At 40.9% G+C, this 17,514-nt stretch overlaps 1 protein-coding gene across 1 annotated transcript; it reads right to left on the bottom strand.

The window, feature by feature from the left end:
- Positions 1–436: 436 nt before the first annotated feature.
- On the bottom strand, positions 437–16,198 carry ankrd24 (ankyrin repeat domain 24). Its single transcript, XM_030728022.1, has 23 exons — positions 16,146–16,198; positions 15,835–15,897; positions 13,962–14,092; positions 10,677–10,765; positions 10,527–10,591; positions 10,331–10,388; positions 10,017–10,087; positions 9,830–9,936; positions 8,906–9,078; positions 8,221–8,243; positions 7,891–7,983; positions 7,456–7,581; positions 7,228–7,347; positions 6,911–7,040; positions 6,621–6,790; positions 5,367–5,530; positions 4,044–4,819; positions 3,635–3,951; positions 2,653–2,886; positions 1,922–2,098; positions 1,679–1,840; positions 1,473–1,538; positions 437–755 (listed from the first exon to the last, which is right to left on the bottom strand). Exons 2-23 carry the CDS (start codon positions 15,868–15,870, stop codon positions 687–689), a joined length of 3,357 nt encoding a protein of 1,118 aa, XP_030583882.1. The 5' UTR covers positions 15,871–15,897; positions 16,146–16,198; the 3' UTR covers positions 437–686.
- Positions 16,199–17,514: the final 1,316 nt, after the last annotated feature.

Below are 17,514 nucleotides of genomic sequence, written 5' to 3'. Positions count from 1 at the left end.
CATGTAATGTACAGTAGTTGCTGCAGACTGGCCAGAAAAGCATGTTGGCTTACAAACTGCAAAATAAAGCTGGATGCAGCAAGGCATCCTGGTGTTTTTGAATACTGCATTTGATATATTGCTATGTATTTTTCTGGCACACTCCATAGTATGGTTACTCAAATGTACCCTGTATTTGTGTGCTACTGTACCAGGTCAACAGTTAAGCCCAGCTGTTAAACTTTCCATATACAAATGCTACAACCAAATTATGACTCACCCAAAAATAGATGAATTGCACTGTACAAGCTGTGGCTTTTGAAACAGTGTGTGTTCACTCAACCTATACTCTTTCATGGATAAAGTTAAAAAGAACACACACAGCAGAGAATTTATTTATTTATTTTTATTAAAACTATTATATAAAAACAAGTCAATGCATCTGGTATCATCTAAATATCCACTCTGTCACATTTGCATTCATAAACCCCTCACATACCATATAATAAAGGCACTCCATGTTCCATTTTATATTTTTTATCTGTTGTTTGGGTTACTACATTACAAGCATGCAGCTATACCTGACAGCAGATCAGTTGTATTTGGCTTTATACTGGGTACTGGTCCCACAGGTTGCTGTGACAGAGCTGCTGTGCTGCCTGTAGAGAAAACTGGAGGTGGAGAGAAACTTGCAGATGCTCTAAAGTTCAGTTTCCCTGCTGCGTCATCTTCAGGATCTGGAGTAGCACACGCTGCACCTCTTCATCCATATGACCCTGTTGACAAACGATGATGCCATATTGTAATGAAAGGTAATTAATACTGTAAATATCAGTCTAAGGTACTTGTATTTCCATTTACTGCTACTTTATAATAAAATTTACTAGAAAAGAGATGTTAGCCACTAACTAGTCATTACAATAACTGCCCCATTTTAAGAGATGCATCAAAAACACTACCTCCTAAAAGCATTAAAAGGTAAACTACGCAGCCAGCTCAACAACCTAGAACAATAAATTTCACCTAGTATGGCAAAAGGTAATAGCAAATGTCTACACCTTATTGTAGTAGAGGAATATGATGAAACTATTAAAAAAAATATGGCAATTTGAGCTTCTTTTCTCTAAACCTCATCTGAAATTACATCCACTTTGCTCCACAGAGATGACAGACTGATTGTTCTTATTCTTTAGTGTCTGCATCTGATGGGGACAAACCCAAGTTCAGTCAGTGCAAATCACATTTGAGACAGTTAAACTGAACAATGAAAATCATTTAGCTAAATCAATGCCCTAGAAACTCTGAAAAAGCCAGGACAACATGGTCAACAATGGTGTATGCAGGTGCTCTACTTATACAAAGATTGCTGTGGCATGACTCCAAGTAGACAGTGAGCTCACGTTCACACACCCACGTGCACACACACATATACAAATCCTCAACAAACTGCCATTTGTCCTAATTTTTGTGTATGTTGAGTTCACTGAACTGACCTGTACAGCTGCCAGTAAATGCGAGCGGTATACAGCCACCACTTGTTTGTGCTTTCTCTCCCAATCCTGCGAAAAAAAAAAAAAAAACCCAAACAAATTACTATCATGTGAACAGCAAGTGTACACATTGTTTTGGCCATTTTCATTTTGGAGCTAATGATTTCGCACATCATACAGCGCCAGCCTAATCTCAATTCTTGGCTCACCTGGAGCTGTTGAGTCAGTATGGCAATCCTGTTCTGCAGTGCCATTTGCTGTCCAGGGTTAACATGATGGGTTGATGAGGATGAAGAGGTGATTCCGAGAGGAGGTGAGAGAGCACCCAGGGCCTCTTTTAGCCGGAACACCTCCTTTGACAACTCTGTTATCTGCACAAATATTAAGCACACGTTTGCACAACCTTGTTCTTCAAGAGCAGCTGTGAACTTCATGAACGATTCATATCTCACCTTGCGGTCCTTCTCCTTCACCAGGCTCTGGGATTCCTGGATGTCCTTGTGGAGTTCCTGGATATGGGTTGATTGGGCCTGTAGTTCAGCAAGTTGTTTTTGAACTGTAGCGAGCTGGGACTCTGCAACCTGCCGCTCACTCTTGTTAAAGAGTGCCTCCCTCTGTACCTGGAATACCTGGAGTAGACAAGAAATACCAAGAGTAATCCTGTTACTACAAAAACAAAAATCTCTCTACATTTAGTAATACCGCCAACATTTATTATCCAAATTGTTGAACAGGTTGAAGGAAAATTCAGTTTGGAGTGTCATTAAGATGAGATTAGATGCATTTATTTATCCCAAATTCCAATGTCACATCAGTTATAATTAAACACAACAACATTTAAAAAAAAAAAAAGCTTAAACAAACAGAATGGTCATATTGCATTCTGGTTTTTGTTATATGTTGTTTTAAACTTAATTTTAATGGCTATAACAAAGGAATCAAGTTTAAGACTAATTTAGGATTGACAGCCATATATTAAAGTAGTGTTGCATGTGCACTAAGTATAAACACAGAGGGATCACTGAAACAGAAAGAAGTACAAAAGAGGGGAAGTAATGGAGATGAATAATGTATAGGCAGGTAGGAGGCTTTCATGGAACACAGCTCACTTTGTTTGCCACAAACTGAGATAATTGGGCTTTAGAAAGGACTGAAGGCAGCACAATATCACAGACACACAGACCTCAGTGCAGGTCTTCTCGTGTTTACGAGTGAGATCATTGAAACGGGCCATGATGGCATTGATCTCAGCCTGCAAAGAGAGCCGCAGGGCCTCGTGGTCCTCCTTAGAGATCAGACCCTGTTCTGCAGCCTTCTGGGATTTCAGCTCTCTCAATTCCATCTCCTTCTCACTCAGAGCATCCTGAGCTGCTGCTGCACTGCTCTCACTGGCCTGCAGGGCGTGCTGGAGCTCTGCCTGTAAGACAAGAAGGCCAGATTAACTGAAGAGTTAAAACATTCTGAAAAACTGAACATTAAAAACAAACTTCTAAAACTTAGTAGTGAAATGAAAATACAATGATGGTTATTTTTAAATAATGTGCCTTTTGCATTTCTTGTAGAAGGTGACATCGTTCCCTTAGCAAGAGATCTGGGATCTGCTTATTCATAAGTCCATGTGGCTAAATACAATTACAAGGAGGAGAAAAGTCAACCAAAAGCAAAAGCACAAAGTTCTTATTTCTCTCCATGCCGCGATACAAAATTTTAAGAAAAACTGCAAGCAGTCCAACGTGAAATTCATAGTACGTAATATTAAAGATTTTGCATAACAAGGGAGACATAATTCCGGGCCTTTGATCATTCAGAGCCTGACATTTCATGCTTCAGATAAAATGCATTAACTTTCACACTGAATGAAGAGTGTAGATTTTGTCCCCTGTTGCTTACACTAAATTTGTTTTTTTACACAAGTCCCTTTTGGCAAGAAAGTAGTAACAATATAACCTATTACTGTACACTGGACATGTGAGCTATGTTTTTTAAGATGTTGAAAAAAAAAAATGTGAACCTGTCCTTTAAAGTAGTGGGAATGGTTTACCTTCCACTTATGAGCCAGCCTTTTCTGCTGAGTCTATATTTAACATCCCTATATTTAAAAAGATTCCTGCCTTATTGGCTTCTTTTGAAAACTCTTATTATCATATTTGTAAATTCCTGCTGACCTTGACTTTCTCATGCTCCTCTTTGGGGATGGCATCCTGCATGGCCTGCAGTTTAGCCTCCAGTGAGGCAGCCTGTTCCTCAGCATGCCCCCGAAGCGTTTTCTCTTCTTGGAGCTCCTGCAGTGTCTGAGCTAGCTGTTCTGATACTGCAGACAGCGCCTCTTTATGTTTTGCAAGTGGCACAGTGTCCTTCAGCTGCAGGGCATCCTGTGCCCTGCTCTCCCGCTCAGCGCACAGACAATCCAGAGCCTGAGCCGCTTCCTGCCTGGCTAATTCAAGTTCTTCTCTCACTGCTGCCAAGGTGCGCCTGGAGTGCTCTAATTGGATGGAAGCACAAATATTCACACAAAAACCCAAACTATGAACTAAAGACAATAGCTTTCTATTCAGACAAAATTATACTGCGTACCTGATATGACTGAGGGTTCTGAACTCTCTGATTGCTCTTCCTCCTCTTCTTCGTCTTCATCTCCGTGTGATGGAGGTCTGAGTCTCTCCAGCTCCAGGAGGGCATCGTTGAGCCTTCTAGCCACATCCGCCCTCTCCCTTGCCAACTGCTCACACTGGAGTCCCAGAGTCACCTGCACCTCCTCCAGCTCCGAGCGGGGCACACATTTCCTCAGTTCTCCCTCTAGCTCATGCAAACGCTCCTGAAGACGACGGACCTGATCTCCATCTCCTGCTCCTCCTCCATCTTTCTCAGATATCCTGCTCTCTGCCAGGGCTGCCTCCAACTCAGCAACTTTGTCACATAGGCACTTAACTGTTTCTGTATCTTCTCTTTTGCCTTCTTTCTCTTCTTCCTCTTTTGTAGACTCTTTCTGGGCCAGAGCAGCCTGGAGCTCCTTTACTTTCTCTGTCAGCTGTTTGATTGTGTCACTGTCCGGACTGCTCTGACCCCCAGCCTCACCCTGTCTCTTAGCAAGCTCCTCCTCCAATTCTGTCACCCTGGCTCTCAGCTGCTCTGCCTCCTGGCTCAGGCCGTCCTCTGGAGCCCCAGCACCTGCTGCAGCAATATCCCCTTCACCACACTCCACAGAAAGCACCCCGACACGCATCTGCTCCTTCAGCTCCTCCAACTCAGATTTGGAAGAGGCCAACTGCTCCTCCAGCTCGTGCAGCTTCTCCTTCAGAGCTTCCGTACTTTCTGAGTCTGTACCTCCTTCCTGAGAGTTCTCATCACCACTGCAAAATAACACAGGAATTATAAGTTGTGAACATTAAAAGTGAACATGCTAACATTATACTAGGAATACAATTCATTATGCTCTGTAAAGATTAAATGACAATTTCATCATTCTGAGATTGTTTAGCAGTCACACAAAATAACAAGAGCACAAGGTGATATCCTCAAAAATGCAGAATTCTTATGAATTATATTACTTCTCCACCCTTTATGAAAACAAGTTGTTGAAAGTCCATTGTTAAATAAACAAGGGAGTAACAAGAGAGATAATTTCAGAATTAGATAATACTTTATAACTCTTTGTCAGTGTATTATTGAAGTGTATTGTTGCCTAGATGCAACACAAACATGGGTTTGTACTTTTTTTTTCCTCCAAAGAAAAATACACAGAATAAAAAAAAACAAAACAAAAAACATACAGTCATGAAACCGTATGTCATGACTACACAATTTGTAAGCAAGCCTTAGAATAAAGGCCAGATCCAATGAATGGAAACTATTAGAGACTCTAGTTTGATAGTATTTAAGAAAATTAATTAATCTTACTGCTGCTCTGCCACACTTGAAGTATCTCCTGAAGCCTGGGCCTGAGAGAAACGCTCCTGAAGGGCTTCAAACTCTTTTCTCAGGGTCTCATACTGAACAAGAGGAACAAAGTCCGAACTGGCGGTCTGCATATCTGTGTCATCCTTCTCAAACATCTCCAACATCTGTACACAACGGAGGTGAAACTATAGCAGCTTATGAAGCTAACTGACCTTTTATATGTGAGCACAACAAAACTAAACAGTGTCCACAGAAAATTCAGGTAGTGTCATTAGATAAATGTTTTGGTAAAAGGGTGAGAACATAGGTGTGAATTGCCAGTTCAACTCAGTTTTATACTAGTTTATTACTGGAAAAGTAGATTTACTTTCAACTGGTAAGAATTCAACTTCTATAACATGAATGACCAAAAAAAAAAAAAGAAGTCCAAACTCAATAAAGAGTATACTGATTTTTATTCACTTCTTGGACAAGCTTCAAAAACATTAGATCCAAGATTTTGGGATTTTTTTTTTTCTGTGAAACCCTTCCTGCCTGGTAAAATCTTTCTAAGCTCATATCCCCAGTTTTATTCTCAACAATGCTGATATCATCAGAGGTCATTTTCTTAGACTCAGTGAGTTTCCTCCAGAGCCACAGAAGACTTTTTACAGGCTAAAAAAAACTTAACTTTTAATTTAATTCTTCCCACCGACATTAAAGATCACAATTATAAATCAGAGCAGAAGGTTATAATACTAGTTTACTTCTGTCCGTCATAACAGACTCCATCTCTTTGAGAGATCCTGCATGCAGCAGCGTACGTGAAACCTGTTCTCACGTTTCCAGTGGTGAATGAACAATCACACTATAACAGAATCAAACAAATATCAGCACTAATAAGCTCTGATTACTTCAACCAGCATGACACAGTCAGTGTAAAAAGGCTGCAGAATGCCTCCATGTCTCTATCTGATGCTGTTCTGTTCTATTTATATCTAAATGAACTAACTGCCTGGGTGCATTAGTGCACCAGAGTGAACCGTCTCAAAGTTTAAGTGGTCATGACTAATGCTTGAATGAGGGATACTCAGCTAATCCTGAAACAGATTCTTCATTTTCTGCCAGGAAACCAATTAATAATCAACTTGACTACCAGTTTATCCTTGTTAATGATGCACATATTGAGTGCATGAGAATGTTCTCAGTACACGTGTAAGAGTAGGTACTCATCCATTAGCTGTGCATTTATGCATTTGTGCTGTTTCACCTAACCTGCACTTTCAGAACGAGTTCGGCATTCTGGGAAGTAAGTTCCTCTATTTGTTTATGCAGCTCAGCAACAACTCCTGGGTCTGCAGGGGCGCTGACTAGGTCAGTGTCGTTTTGAGAAGAGGCCTCATCCTGAGCAGGGGAGGCTCTGGAGCGCTTGGAGAGCAGCTTTTCTAGAGTGAAAATTCAAAAGAAACGATGACAAAAATAGATCAGTGCAAGGACACAGGCATGAAAGTGCATGCATGCTTTGTGCCAGCGACAGAAAGCTCACCAATACACGGATCGCATACCTGGGAAGTCCAGCATTTCATCCATATCCTCAGAGTCACTGGCCCCAATACCATGCCCCCCCTTCAGCTCCTCAAGCAGTTTGTCCCTCTCTGCCTCTGCCTCCTCTAGACGTTTCTTTAGCTGGGAAAGCTAGTGCACACACACACACACACATGTAAAACTGGCCACTCTAATTGGCAGACCCTTATTCTTTATAAATATATCATCAAGGTTTTTTCCATTACGGTTGCATGCAGACAATGGGCTTTCAATCATTCGAGGTTTAAACAGAATTAGGGAATGCATGCATAGCAGTGAGGAGACTGCATTTTAGTACCTCCTCCAAGGCAGAGATGGCACTCTGTTGTTGCTGCTCCAAGGCTTTGATTTTCTGGAGCAGACGGCCTCTCTCCAGACGTAGCCGGCGAATCTCCTCAAACACCTCCTCGTCTTCTGCCTAAAGGAAACACAAAATAATAAAAAACAATCATAGTCTGTCTTTTATGTTAAGATGAAAGGAAAACATCCATAAAAGCCAAATAAAAACCAAGATTACAGAGCTAACCTGGGGTGATTGCTGGGTTTCTTGAGGCTGGGGAGAGGGAGATGGGGACTGAGACTGATGGGGCTCAGGAGAGTGGGCAGGGGGAGCTGAACTCTGGGACTGTGGGGAAGGTGGTGCACCTTTCATCTTTGAGATCAGCAAAATAATACAAAATGACATTAATGAGATGGTACAATTAGCATAAAAATGGAAACCTGCTTATTTTTTTTAGATTTTTATATGAAACTGTGGACTAGAATTTCAGATACATCTTTTTATTCCCCTGGTTTTATCGGATCAAAAATGACATAATCAAGGAAAAGAAAATCTTAGGTGTAAAATTTCTTGGCTATTAAACAGATATCACTTAATGTTTAAGGTACAGGTGATACTGTAAATGCTGACAATACTGAATACAGAAATGTTTCATGTCCACTAAAATGGTTCTTACAATACCTGAAGAGGAGAGCGGGGTGGTGGAGGAGCTTTCCGTTTGCGGGGGGTAGTCCCCCCTTGCATTGATGAAGCACCTGAGGGGGTTTGGGGAGGCTGCATGGGGGTGAGAGGGTGATAAACAAGCAGAGACCAAGCTCAACTTAAAAAAAAAAAAGCAAAAGGAAAATGGAGGAAACCAAGATAAGACTAAAGGTCAGCAACTAAAAGGAAAAAAGCCAACAAAAAGAAAAAATGACCTCATATTGGAAAACATGCACAATATGATTGCCAAAGTGAGCCATGATCTCATTTATGGAAGGAGTGATGCAACACAAGGCTATGCAACATTACCTCCTCGCCCGAGCCCTCAGAGACTATGTACGCAAAGGGAAAGAAACACATTAAAACACTTAAACTTCTTCAACACAGAGGTTGAGAAAGCAGCTAGAAACACATGCAGACAATGCCTTGAACTCACGTTCTAATATGCATCTTATATACATGCCATTCATGTATCATGCAGTAAATCTATGAAAATCTCTCAAATTATAAAATATTAACTAATGTGGTCAGGCATCATGTGACAACCAAATTACATCCTTCATCTTTTCAGAAAGGCCAAACATCTGGTTTCCATGTAGCCTATCTGCAAAGTCTTTGTTGGGAGATAAAGTGGAACCAGCCTTTTTAAAAAAATGTTATGCCCCACTTCACAATCATGCACAGCTGTCCTTCTGATCCACTTCCTCCTATTACAGTTGTTTCCCATTGGAGGGCAGTGAGAGTGTCTAGATCTGGAGCATCACAGCAACTCGAGCCATACTCTGGGTCTGATTATCTCTGGGAGGTTGCTGCCATGTGTTAAAGTAGGTTTAATTTAAAATTTTGATTGACTGTGTTTTCACCATTCCCAAACAATCAATTTTTTTGAGTCATTCATTCCAAGGAGCTGCAGTAGTGAGACACGCCTTTTGAGATCTCAGAACCAAAGCAAATGGAAACCCTAATGAAAAAAGACTTGGGCCTCATACTCTACCTGGGGGTACTCCATCCTGCAACATCTGAATGATGCGTTGGTTGCCTGTGGTTATGCTGTAGTCGGTAGCTTTGTGTCCAAGGCTGTCAACCAGCTGTGTGTTGGCCCCGCCTCTCAGCAGAGCTTCTACAGTCTCAACACTATCACTCTCACAGGCCAGCATCAATGCAGACCTGTGACTCCATACAATATAAAAGTACAAGGTAACAACAAATTATTTAAAATGTGGAATGCAATACAGAAAGAAACTACTACTAACTACAGAAGTATTACAGAATAACAGTGTATTCTTTGAAGGCTGCATTTACATATTGTGCAGAGATATTTTCTTTGGTTAATCACTGCATATAAAAACTACACTAAAAAGGACATCATTTTTCATTTTGGTCAAAGATTCCAACCATAAAAATCAGGATCCGTTTCAGAAAAAAACAGCAGGACACTGTACTCAATATGAAGCAGAAAGTACTGCAATTTTCCATTTTATGCAAAGATGCAGGAAGAAGTAGTTGGCTTTCCCCTTTTTAATTTTAAACAGAGGATTGTTCTCTATTAATCCTCTACAAGGGGCTATCTAAAGTCAAACTGAAAGCTGTTGCCCCCAGCTGGAGAGCCTGACCTGCATCCTTCCAAATCTCTCAACTACTAGAGTAATTCTGTGGGAATCCCTTCTGTAGACCCAGTGAGGGTGTGAGGGTAATCCTGAAGAGATTTTTTTTTTATTATTCTAGCTTAGCTAGAAAGTCCTAGTGGTTTCATGCCCCTGCCCATCACTACAAGATTCTAACCTGTTTGACACTTTCAGTCATTTCATCTGTACAAGTTTCAGCAGCAGCTACAACAAATGGTCGATGGACAATGTAGTAATAAAAGGCTCTGTAAGATGAGAGAATCATTGGGAAATTATCAGTAATAGTTCAGTACCTTCCCTGATTGTCTTGTATATTTGCTTTTGCACCTCGACCCAACAGAAAGACACACAGCTCCACTCTACTCATCTGGGCTGCTAATATAAGAGGGGTGGCCCCGTCCTGACAAAAAATTAAAACAAAATTGAATTATAGATCAGCAAAAACAGCAAACCAAATACAGTTGAAATGGTCAAACTTACACTGTCCTGCACATCCAGATTGGCTTTAAAGTCCCACAGGGTCTCAGTGCAGGACATGCAGCCACTGACCGCTGTGGATATGACCAGAATTCAAATAATTAAAAGTTTGCATATAGTATGTGTTGTAATTACATGACTAAGTTCAATTGAATTTCTAAACAGTACCCATTCAAGTTAGATAAAGAATTTTTGGAAAACTCAGATTTAAGATTCTTCTGCACCTGCTTAATGTTTTCATTATTGTTATGGACTTTATTAATGAGTGTTATGGAATCAAATAAACTGGTGTAATACTGTTATGCTGGAACTGCTACCTGCATGATGAAGTGGTGTCCTACCAATGCTATCTGTGCAATCTACTGCCATTCTTTCCTGTTGGAGGAAACAGCAAGAGAGGATCCCACTGGTAATTAGATAAATCTTAAAAAATAATGTTTGCCAAGCCCTTATTTTATTCATGATTTAAATTATTAATTAATTAAGTATGGTGTCACCTTTTTTTTTTTTTACCTGTAATAGTCTCTTTAAGCACTCAGACTGGCCATTTTTGGCTGCAAGGTGAAGGGCACTGAAGCCTGGAGTCAAACGGTTACAAACATTTATAAATAGTCCAATGGCTTGCAGGATAAAACTATGTTTTTACCTAATAAAATACCTTACCAGCCCCATCGGTGACACTGATGTCTGCTCCGTGAGAGATGATAACCTCCAGACAATCTAGTCGGCCTCGGGATACACAGAGGTGAAACCTGCCAGGAGGAAACAGGACAAGACATGCCACTAGGTCTTATAGATGAGGGGAGGAAAATAAAAATGGCTTATATTTTTTATATCTACAGTTCTACTCAAAAACTTCACAATCAGTGAATCTTCTCATTGGTTAACTTTTAGCTCAAGAGTCAGGTTACTTTTACTTACAGTAGTGGTCAAAAGTTTACATAAACTCATCATGAGCATGAATGTCATGGTCATTTTGGGCTTTAACGATTTCTTTAAACGGTTCTTTTTCCAGGGTGGAATGAGTGTACAGTATACACATTTAATGAAAAAACAAGAATTGGGGGCACAAGTTTGAATTTATTTTCATCCATCCATTTTGTTCTGCTTATCCTGTTCAGGGTCGAGGGGGCGCTGGAGCCTATTCCAGCTGACACCCTGTACACATCGCCAGCCTATCTCAGGGCCAACACAGAGAGACAGACAACCATTCACACTCGCATTCACACCTACAGGCAATTTAGAGTGACCAATCAGCCTAACCCCAGTAACTGCATGTCTTTGGACTATGAGAGGAAACCCACGCAGACACGAGGAGAACATGCAAACTCCACACAGAGGGGCCTGGGCCAAGGTGGATTTGAACCCAGACCTTCTAGATGTCATTCCAGTGCTAGCCACCACACCATGTCCCTTAGTGATTTACACGTCCACCAGGTACTTTTGGTAGCCATCAAGAAGCTTCTGGCATAATTCTGGCTGGATATTTGAACACTCTTCTTGGTAGAATTGGTAGAGTTCATTTAAATTGGTTGGAAAACTGCCACAAACCTGGTTTTTAAGAAAAGTCCACAAATTTTCAATAGGGTTGAGGTTGGGGCGTTGGGAATGCCATTCCAGGAGCGTCATGTTAGCCTACCTTATCCATTCCAAAACCAGTTTTGATGTGTGTTTGGGATCATTGTCCTATTGGAACACCCAACTGTATCCAAGTTTCAACCATCTAGCTGCTGATTTGAGTTGAAGTTGAAGAATTTGGCGGTAGTCCTCTTTCTTCATTATTCCATCCACTTTGTGCAATGCACAAAACACCACTGGCACTGGGAGCATGACTCTACCACCAACAGTTGGTACAATGTTCTTAGGTTTGAAAGCCTTACCTTTATTTCTCCAAGCATACCTCTTGTCATTGTGACCAAATAGCTCGATCTTTGTCTTGTCTGACCATAAAACCTTTTTAGAATAGAATAGAATAGAATAGAATGCCTTTATTGTCATTATACAGGATGTACAATGAGATTGGAGGGCCACTCCTGTTCAGTGCCATGTAACAGAAAATCAAACTCTCTAAAATAAAAATATTATGAAAATATTATAATCTAGTATGATCAATATAATCAAGAGATATACAGAAATAAACAATGTGTAAAATATACAAAAAATAGCATGTATAAAAATATATACATACATTGGTGCATCTGTACATTGTAAGAAAAGTAAATATGTGTATACATATAATAATGAAGATGATGAATATTGCACTTGGTGAATGAATATTGCACTAGTGAATGAATACTGGATATTACACAATATAGGAATGTCAGATATTGTTCAGTATGAATAATATAATATTGCACAGTTACAGTGGGTGAGTGTGTGAGTTCAGGGTGGTGATTGCTCTGGCGAAGAAACTGTTCTTGGGTCTGTTTGTTCTGGCTTTGATGCACCTGTAGCGCCTGCCAGAGGGCAGCAGGTCAAACAGGTCAAAGCCAGGGTGTGAGCTGTCCTTGATGATGTTCCTGGCTCTGCTGATGCAGCGGGAGGTGTAGATCTCCATCATCGACGTAACATTAAAAAAAACGATTCTTTGTGCTGTCTTGACTACCCTCTGAAGCCTGACCCTGTCTGCCTCAGTGCAGCTGCCGTACCATACTGTGATACAGTACGTCAGCAGGCTCTCAATGGATGAGCGGTAGAAGGTCAGCAGCAGGTTTGAGTCCAAGTTGTTCTTCCTGAGGACCCTCAGGAAGTGAAGTCGCTGCTGAGCCTTCTTGATAACAGCTGTGATGTTATCTGACCAAGAGAGATCAGCAGAGATGAGGACACCAAGAAACCTGAAGGTGTGGACCCTCTCCACACGCTCGCCGTTGATGTAGAGGGGAGCTGAGTCGGTCCTGTGCTTCCTGAAGTCGATGATGATCTCTTTGGTTTTCATGGTGTTCAGTACCAGGTTGTTCTCTGAACACCAGGCTGTCAACTTCAAGACCTCCTCTCTGTAAGCTGCCTCATCTCCCTTCGAGATGAGTCCGACCACTGTGGTGTCGTCAGCAAATTTGACGATGAGGTTGTTTTCTAGAAGGCATTTGGCCTTTCCATGTTGACTGCTGCAAATTTGAGTTGAGCTTGAGGGTGTCGATTTTGGAGTAGGGGTTTCTTTCTTGGTCGAGACCTTTTCAGTCCATGGTGATGTAAAACAATGGACAGTGGACAGTGACATTGGTTTTCCAGCAGTTTTCAGTTCATAACCGGTTTGAGCCTTGATGGTTACTGAACATCCTCACCTAGCCTACAATTCTCCTTGAGCGAAAAGTTCAAGGAACTCTTGAGTGCCTTTGACTTACCAATTTTCTGAGTATTGGTCAATCCAGTGAGTGGTATCAAACAAATCCTTTTTTATGCTGGCAAATAGAAACTACCAGTTGTAGTCAATCATGATCACTAACAAGACATTAATAGGCCTTGGCCTTCAACTTATAAGACACTGAAGAACCTTCAGCACCACTTATCAAAAGATTTAAGTGAGTGTATGTATATATCTGGACCTGTATGTATACTTTTGACCCTGTGTGGATTAGAAAAAAATCTCAAATACTTTCAAACTTATGCATCCAATTCTTGCTTTTTAAAAGTCATTAAAGATATATGCTGTACAATCTTTCCACCCTGGAAAAAGATGAGTTAAAAGAAATCATTAAAAGCCCAAGATGACCATGACATCCATGCCCATAATAACTATATGTAAACTTCTGACAACAACTATATATAGTACATTTGAAAACACATTACATTTTTTTACAGTACATTTGTTTGGGAAATTGTAAGGAATTGTGTTTTACAAAACCAGAATCACCAATAGCAGACATTAAATAACTTTGTGAATTAAACAGTTACTTGTAGTAACAGATTTGCAGCCAGTGGTGTAAGGTAATAATTAGGCACTCAACTTACGCTGACTTGCCCTCAGCATCCAGCTTGGTAGGACAGAGACCTTTTTTGACAATGAGGGCAGAGACTTTATCGGGTTCATTCTGTTCCACAGCTTGCAAAAGCCTTTCATCACTCTTACTCCAGTCCTGACTCTGAGGGGGCCAAAACAGAGAACAGGTCACCATGAAAACTGATAGCGCACTACTTCTCTTGCCATACAAAACAACAGATGACTGAGAAATATGAAGCAATTAGAATGTGCAACAACTAGTAATGATATCTATGTAAAAAAAAAACAAAAAAAAAAACACATCTCTTTTGCCTGATGCAAAAGAGAACAGGGCACAATAATTTTATAGTTTATATAAATAAATACAGAAATACTATAAACTATAGGGAAAAAGCTAATCACTTATATTTCTATTTGATACCTACTGGAAGTGGCAGCAGGCTGAAACATGTGCAGAACCTCTTCATCAAGCTATAAACAGGCTGCTGAGGATCCATAATGCTAGCAGGGTGTCACACAACTAAATACAGCAAGTGTACGAAGCCACCACCTTCATCTATGTCCTATTTGACTATACACGCTCCCACCTGGCTACATAACAATACAAACACACTCCAAATAATTAAAGAAATTAACTACTTCTGAGTTTCTGTAAGCTACCCTTTAGAGGTCAGAGCAAAATCAAAGCAAACATCTACATACCAGAGAATTTATGCTCCCTTCAAATCATACCTCCAGTGAAACTGAAAGGCCGTCACACAAACTGTGACGCACGTACAGTAACACAGCTATTTTCTGTCCCCCCCGTGCAGCACTCCCTCTCCACATTCAAAACAGCGTCCTTTCGTCCTGTTCCAGCTGCTAGCAGAGGCATAGCCAGTCTATCCACTGCGCACACACACACATACTCTGCCTCTTTTCCTCACTGCCCTCTTTTCTCTAACCTAATAATTTCTCTTGTGTCTTCCTCTCTACAGCCACCTCATTTCTTTTCTTCAGTAGGTTTTCTTTTTTGCCAGGTCCACTACAGTACCCCTTGGCGTCAGCGTCACAGATCTGTGCCTCTGCAGCTACAGAGCAGGGCCTGTGTTGTGAGGACTCAGCAAAAACAGAAAAAGAAAGCTGGATAAGCTGCACTCTCCTCTGCAGAGTTGGATGGTCAATTATGGGTAACAGGGGAGAAAAGTGAGACACACAATCAGGCATGAACAAGAATAACAGTATCAAGTCTGAACTAGCTAGTTCACCTATCTTAGATTGTTAAGTAAAACTACACACAGACTCATCTAAAGAGATGACTTTTGTTGCCATTAGATTTGGGGTGATACAGTACACAGAAACAGCCTATAATGGTTCTAAAAGCATCACCAGGATCCCAATGCCCACAAAAGCAGTTTGTTAGATAAACCAGCAACCTTCAAGAAAGCCTGTCAGTTTATACAAGTGCCTATTATGAATACACCAGCCTGTACCATGTACATGACTGCCATAGTTGGTTCTTCTTGTAAGAAGAAAGTTAACATTTTAAAATCCTTTCACAGCAGAAAAAGGATGACAGCAGGAAAGTAGGAACTATTTGTGTGTGCAGGTATATGTGAATAATTGAGGGCTACCTGAGATCTCTGGCTACAGCAGCAGTCTGGAGACAGTCCTGCTTTCCTGCTGCTGCTCAGTGACACCAAATCCCACTGCCCCCCAATTACACACACACATACACACAGAAAGCAACCTGGGACTCTATAAATGACTACATAACAGAGTGCAGTTCAACACCTCAACATTAATTTAAAAACCAAATAACTTGAAGGCATATCAGACAGGTGTGCTCCTTTAAAACATACCCACCTGTGAAGCTCAACATGTCCCACAACAGACGGCTCTTACCTCGGTCTTTTTAAATTTTGCTTTCAGGCTTTTCATAATGGTTGGACAGCCTCTGTCAAAACACTGCAAGGTAACAATAAACAAGAACCAAAGTTATAATGCTTGAGAAATTCTCAGTGTGTCTTAAAGAGGGTTTGATTCATTTACCTATTACTCAGCTCAAACACACTGATACCAACCACAGGGTAATGTAGGTGTACTAAAATTTAGGGAGCACATAAGGCTACCAGGCTAGCATGAATATAAAGGCAGTTTATGTAAACACACAATTACACAGGTCTACTACCCAGCTGGAGAAACGCGCAGCCTACCTGTAGATGACGGCCCTGCTCCAGGTGGGGGTTTCATCTATCCTAAAAGCTCCTCGCGGCAAAACACTGAAGTCACTGCTGCCTAGCGGACTGAAAAAATGCACCCGCCCTAATCGTAAATTAACCAATCAGCAATGCAGGAAACGCCGGATCAGCGTTTGATTGGCGATGATGGATGGCTTGTTTCGTCTGTCGCGTGCAGTACAGCCAGCAAAAGGCAGGCCCACAGTTTATTAAAAGTTGCGGCGTTAAGACTCGGGGAGAAGCAGCGAGAAGCAGAGATGTTTTATGGGGGTGATGGCGACATTATATAAGTATTACGTCGTGTACAATGTCATTTTGCCGCTGCTTCCCTCTCCTGGAGTCTCCTTACCTCAACACCAGTGGTGCTGGGAAAGTTCCTACTTTAGAAATTTCAGCCAATCGCTAAAAGGGAATCTTACCGATGGCAACACTGGAGGACCGGACCCCGGAAACAAACACCTTTATGCAATAAAGAAAAGGTGAGGGGGAAATATTGCAGGTGCCACATAAAGACTATTATGTGTTTTATTAGACTACTTCGGATTATCGCCTCTATGCGCAGTTTTGTGTGTGTGTTGGTTGTTTTTTGTTTTTAATTTTATTTGCATTGTCCTGTTCTTTCTGACGATTTCACAATAAGTAAGTTAACTGTGGATTAAAATGGGACATGCCCGTGTTGTTACTTCTGAAACAACACATGCAATACACACCAACCACCAAATGAGGGCAGTCAGTGCAAGGCAGATGAAGCTCTGGCGACTTAGCTCCTTATTTCAAGGCAGATTCTCATGATCACACTAAGATTAAACTCAAGGTTTTGATATATAACATTTGTGTGTATGTGTGAAACCTCTAGAAAAACACTGGTTGTTTATATATCAAATTTCATAAATTATAGCACATCGAAGCCAACATCTGAGTGAAACTTGGAGTTCAGAGAAGATGTCACATCTATATTTAGCCCTTTATAATGAGGCAGTCTTATTAATTCAATGGGGAAAAATACAGAACGCCCTCATTTTTTTATTATTCAATTCAATCTTTGGCTCTTATGCAACTGTTTCTTTTTGCATGAAAAAATACACAGTCACTATATACCTGTCTGATTGTCAGCCTGTCAGTCTGATTTCATCTCAGTGAGAGATCCAGATTTTCCATTTCAGTTTTTCTCTCCTCTGTGCTCTCCATGTGTCGTCCTCTTGCTCATTTTGACAGTTTACATGTCTGTTCATCTCTGATTTTTCCATCTACTGCTTAGTCTCTGTCTAAGACTTCTGGCTTTCACCCTGGCCAGGATGGAAACAAAAATTAGATGTATCCTCAATATGGTACTCACTAGGGGGTT

This window comes from Archocentrus centrarchus, chromosome 4, assembly GCF_007364275.1.
Source record: "Archocentrus centrarchus isolate MPI-CPG fArcCen1 chromosome 4, fArcCen1, whole genome shotgun sequence".
Classification (NCBI taxonomy): Eukaryota; Metazoa; Chordata; class Actinopteri; order Cichliformes; family Cichlidae; genus Archocentrus; species Archocentrus centrarchus.
The sequence above is the reverse complement of the archived record's forward strand: the minus strand, read 5'-3'. Positions and strand labels throughout refer to the sequence as shown.

Coding starts and splice junctions, on each gene's coding strand:
- ankrd24 (XM_030728022.1), bottom strand. CDS start 15,870: ATGAAAAGCCTGAAAGCAAAATTTAAAAAGACCGAG. Junction 7,041..7,227: donor CCATCTCTGCCTTGGAGGAG/GTACTAAAATGC, acceptor TGTGTGCACTAG/CTTTCCCAGCTAAAGAAACG. Junction 4,820..5,366: donor TCAAGTGTGGCAGAGCAGCA/GTAAGATTAATT, acceptor GTTATTTTGCAG/TGGTGATGAGAACTCTCAGG.